The following is a 5,359-nucleotide window of genomic DNA, read 5'->3' as shown; positions in this document are numbered from 1 at the left end:
TCGATGCCTATAGATATGGTGCCTAATGAGGATGCTGGCTACGCCTTCTTGGTAGTGTTCCTCTAATCCTACTACTCTGTCTATCATACTATAGGTCGACTGGGGCTCGCATCGTGTTGTTTGTATTGATGAAGGCCCTCCACGATCCACTCGTAATATACCGAGATCTCCTGAGGAGGCCGCGGCGACATTCCCCTATCCACCATCGATGCGGGTTATAGCTGGGAAGGGTGAAAGAGGTGAGTTGGGAATACCTTTTGCTGTTTGGAGAGGTTGGTCTCCTGTCCCATGGTGTGGTCATGGAGGCGGTCCCATGTTAGGGAGTTCTCTCGCGCACTTGGCTGAGCCTATGAATGCTGTAGAGTTTGAGGATGAGATCTATATAGCTGATCGTGGCAATAACAGAGTGGTGGCATGGCCATCTGATGGCAGTGGCACGATGGTTAGTTCCTCTACTGAACTTGTACTCATTGATTTCCCCACTTCAGGGTCGCTTGGTCTCGGGTTCAAATCCCGGCAGCGGAATGTGTGACCTGTATGCTCCAGCGAGTTGTGAGATCGACAGAACCCGTAAAATCCTCTATGTCGCCGATACGGGTAATCAGCGTGTCATGGCTTATGAAATATCCGCCTCCAAGGCTGGACGAGGACCTCTCGAGGGTAATGCCATTTATCTGCTCGGTCGCCTCTTCCCATGCCACTAGCTCCAGGTACAGTAGTGTGTGGTGGACATGGACGTGGGACCTCCCTATCCCAGCTAGAGTGCCCCATAGACCTAGCCTTGGATGGGGATGGCATCTATGTAATGCTTCAGTGCTCATCCTTACTCATGCTTATCGTCACTGCAGGTATGCGACTATGGCAACCACAGAGTCCTTAGGTGGGAGCTCTCATCAGATGGTCTATCGGCCGCTTCTGAGGCCGGACAACTCGTCGCTGGTGAGAAGGATAGTATCCTCGAAGCTACCCAACTAGTTCATACGTACATTTCTCTAGGATCTCCGGATGGGTTCTCTGGTCACCTAACAACACAGCTTCATCATCCCTGTGGCATCGCTCTAGATCCCGTCAGTAAAGCTCTATATATAGCTGACAGGTAGTAATACAAGCACTTTAGCCCTACGGGTACCTATCTCACAGGGACAATCATCGTCTGCAACTTTGGCCGCGACAGGCTCGTGTTGGCGTTACGGTACTGGACTCCTCCGTCGCTCACTTCCCTAACCGTGTGAGGCGGTCTATGTACACAGGTGATCATGCATGTCTTGACTGTGTACACCTGAAAGGAGCCCGAAGCATTCAGGATCTATATTTATAGCAGAACCTGGTATAAGGAGGATCATCGTGCGTCGTAACAATTTCACGCCGACGCGGATACGTCAATGGGGAGAGCAATGGAATAATAAGCAGCAACAACAACAAGAACAGATAAACGATGGGCGTGGGAATCGTGGTGGTGGAGTTCGGGTTACCGGCAATACGTCGTAATAAGAAGGTTCAACGGCTCGATCGTCGTAGCATCTTGGCATGTAGGTTTAATGACCGAGCCGTGGAACAAGAACAACAGATACAGGACGCTTTTGCGGTGCCCCCAGCAGCCGTCTGAGGATCCTACATGAGATCCTTTTATGTTCCCTGATAGGGACTATGATTAGTCCGAAGAGCGTGCTTCATGATGCCCCCATGTTGTTGTTAATGCTTGTTGTTCACTCACGACGTCTGACTGGTGTTCAAGTCATCATCATCAATGTTGCATAGAATAGTAGTCCTCTTTGGGTGTCCTCTTCTCGTGCAGTGTATATTACCTATACGCTCACTCCAACTCTTTGTAGTAGTAGATAGTATATTTGGCTTTGGAGTGGTAATAACTCTATTGCTACTGCTGATAGCCATAGATGTCGGGTCCTCACCGAACACCACCAGTATGGAAGGAGAAGTTCGAGATGGGCATTACCACATTAGCGCCATCACCACACTCTACTGCAGTGGTTGTTGGTGGTCGGGCTATGCTCAAGTAACACACTGTTCGTGTAGCTAATGATGACCTCTACCACTCTACTACTCTTAGAGTGGCGGATATGGAGGCACGAGGGCTGAGGACAGTACGCAATTTGAAGAACAAATTCAACGTTACAGCCGCTGCAGTGAGCCGCCGCCATCATCGTCGTCGTCACTATTCATGAACGACTGATCGTTCTGATCCCTCAGATTCATCCCTTAGTTGACCATATCGCCTGTACTGGTAGCAGCAACGGACAGGTTCTCGTCTGGGACTATCGGAATATGAGCTACTCCCCAGTGGTAGGTGATATACCCCATATCTAGTAGACATTGTCTATTGTCATCACTATCACTATCATCATCAGATTGAGCGTTGGATGGCCCACCCCCGAGCAGTTACAGCGATGTGCTTCATACCGCAGCGTCGGGATTCTGGTCAGCGTCGATGTTCACTGCGCAATATGGCACTCTACCTCATCCTCGTCCTCCGCCTCCTCTTTCAGATACATCTCCATCACCAACAGCATCATATCTCTTATCAGCCGGGCAGGAGGGTAACCTCACAATATCCAGTTTGCCATCCTACCAGGTGATGAACCTTAGGCTATACTGCTGCGGGAAGGCCTATCCATTGTTAGGGTAAACGGTCTAATGTCGGGGAGCCGGGAGATCACGAATGGAGAGCTCACGTTACTCATGCACAGTTGAGGTGGGGTTATCAGTACCAAGCTTTGAACCTATCTTCAATCATCTTAGGGGTGATAGTCGTGGCAGTATTAGATTAATGAATCTACCTGCCGTTCGAGACATCGAGGCGGTACCAGCATTCAATGGTACATGCCAGATACTCTGTGCCAACGACGATGGCAGTGTCGAGATTTATAGTAATAACAGCAGCACCAATCATAACAATCGTCTGTGTTATCGTGGTTATTAATATTACCATATCCTACTACTGCCACCATTAGATACGAGTACACCATTGGCTGGAGTACATCTGATAAGGCCCAAACCACGGAAGATAACAGCTAGTCTAGATAGTGTCTGTTCGGCTCGCTACTCATCAGTAGACGATAACGTTTTCGCTGCTGCTGGGCGTGATCGATATATAAGAATATATGATACCAGGACCCCATGCGAGGCACCTGGTATGAAGCTAAGATCACCATCATCACTGTGGGCTGTACGATGGCGTCCTGGATCTGGGGTCCATCTAGCTAGTTGCCATAGTGTAATGGATAGTACCGTTAATGTATGGGATCTACGTATGCCTCATATGCCCGGTTATGTATTCAATTCACATGCTGATTCTGTAGTTGATATGTTCTGGGCTGATAACCATCATATAGTCTCTGGTAAGGGCAGTAGGATGATTATGATGATGATGAGCCGCCTCTCGCAATCCCGATCTCTGTATGTAGGTAGTAAGGACTGTACAGTCCGGATGCATGCTCTACGAGATGCTACAATACCCATAGAGAACCTGCGTACTGTTAACATATCCTTTTCGTTTTGCAAAGCATATGCATCTCCCTCGTCTGAGGGGGGCAGCAGTGATGATAGAAAGGGAGGAGGAGGAGGGGAGTTGGTCAACACAGTTGCTGATGTAACACACCAACTGATGATGAGCGCATTAGGGATTATGTTAGGTCTGTGATACAGTCGATCGAACGACCTTCGTAACTATTCATGATGATCTAGATATGAAAAAGGTGGCCCAAAGTGGTAGGTATCCATACTCAACCCTACGACGATGGAGTGTAGTCGACAACGTATCGTCCTCAGGTTTCCCAGTGAGTACATCTCGTAAGGCCACCAACCCGATTGAGCAAAGCCCGTGTGAGATCGATCTACACAGGTGTATTGATGGAGATAACATCCCCTATCGCGGTGGAGGTGCATACTACAAGAACAACGAGCTAGTAAGCATTCTATCTTGGTCAGGCCAACGTCCATCATCGATAGCGGCGCCAGGAGCAGCACCGTCGTCGTCGTCGTCGTCGATCGATCGGCCGAGCAAGCTTGCATCCCCTCGTGGGTTCCCACCTAGGGCTGATAGGATTAGAGTATGTACCCAAGACGCGCTGCTGGAGATTATCCTACCTCAGTGTTTCAATCGGTTCGCTTTCGAAGGAGGCATGGATAGTGCAATATCGAAACCCCGTAGCCCAAGATCCAGGACCCCTCCACCTACTATTAGAGGCGTCCGCCGGCCCCCACTGCCCCCTACAGTGCCCAGCAGCATCAACAACAAGGCTGCTCCTCCCAGTGTCCACCTCCCTTCTGCTGGTAGATCGGATCAGCGTCCAAGTATCGTCGGCTTTGCTAGTCATAACAGTGGATGACAACACATCAGGTCACCAACAACGATTGTCCAACGGTGAAGTAACGTTGAGGCCCGGTAGCAAATCAGAGGATGCCCCACTCGCGACTGAGGTCACTCGGGCTGCTGGTGGTGGTAACATGGGTTGTCTCCTACCTCGACCATGGACCAATTATCTATTGTCCCTCTTAGGTAGTAGCAGTGGGGCGGCGGTGGCGGCCGAACATGCATCGAGGAGCTGTATAGTTCAGCGTCTCGACACTCAAAAAGGCTCCGCTGAAGATCTTCAGGTGACGACCATCTTCCTACCACACTCCTCGACTACCATATCGTGCATATAGGCATTGGTGGACCTGTGCCTTCCATTGACTAGACTTGTGCGCAGTATATCTTCCAGACCACCAGGCAGATCCCGACAGGAAATAGTGTTGAACTCACTTGTAAGATAACTACTAGCAGTCTAGTGGGTAAAAGCTCTATCATTAAAGAGAACCTCCTCATCCAAGCCACTGCTATACCATCATCATCTATATTCCTCTTCGTCCTCTAGGATCAATTCCGAGAAGATCCGATTTGTACATCACGATTCACCAATGGCAAGAAGGATCTCCTAAGAGTTTTGTGTTGGATTTTTCAGCAGTGCGAACCCGCTGCATTTGAGGAAGGCCGACATGATGTAGGTTTATTTTTAACATACTCCTACTGCTAGTCTATATCCTTCAGATCCTGTTGATGAGTTGTTCCTCACCAAAGTATTGTTCATCCACTTCTACAAAGTCCTCTGGTCCAACCTCTTCAAGTGACACTTGTGGTGGTGGTGGTGGTGTGCACAAGAACAAGAACAACAACAACCATCCCCAAATCCTATGGCTAGCTCGAATATTGGGATCAGCAACCACATTTTACCAAACTCTGGGTGACATCGTCATGTGTATAATTATGTTACTAGTTAAACTCAATTGTGGACTGATAACGAGTGAGGATGATGAAGATTCCTGTGAGAGGCAACTATCTATCACATGTAATACTACATAA

At 48.9% G+C, this 5,359-nt stretch overlaps 2 protein-coding genes across 2 annotated transcripts; both read left to right on the top strand.

Moving 5' to 3' along the window:
* Positions 1–320: 320 nt before the first annotated feature.
* On the top strand, positions 321–939 carry Pmar_PMAR024234 (hypothetical protein; the record flags this gene model as incomplete). Its single annotated transcript, XM_002787183.1, has 4 exons — positions 321–442; positions 489–660; positions 711–802; positions 849–939. Coding segments are annotated over 4 exons (477 nt in total), but the record flags the coding sequence as incomplete, so codon positions are not given.
* A 2,132-nt stretch (positions 940–3,071) lies between these two features.
* Pmar_PMAR024233 (hypothetical protein) lies at positions 3,072–4,247 on the top strand (the record flags this gene model as incomplete). The annotated part of the gene is made up of 6 exons (XM_002787182.1): positions 3,072–3,356; positions 3,423–3,607; positions 3,651–3,726; positions 3,787–3,897; positions 3,946–4,067; positions 4,110–4,247. Coding segments are annotated over 6 exons (915 nt in total), but the record flags the coding sequence as incomplete, so codon positions are not given.
* Between the last annotated feature and the right edge of the window lie 1,112 nt (positions 4,248–5,359).

The sequence above is a fragment of the Perkinsus marinus genome (assembly GCF_000006405.1).
Source record: "Perkinsus marinus ATCC 50983 genomic scaffold scf_1104296930102, whole genome shotgun sequence".
Lineage (NCBI taxonomy): Eukaryota > Perkinsozoa > Perkinsida > Perkinsidae > Perkinsus > Perkinsus marinus.
The sequence above is the reverse complement of the archived record's forward strand: the minus strand, read 5'-3'. Positions and strand labels throughout refer to the sequence as shown.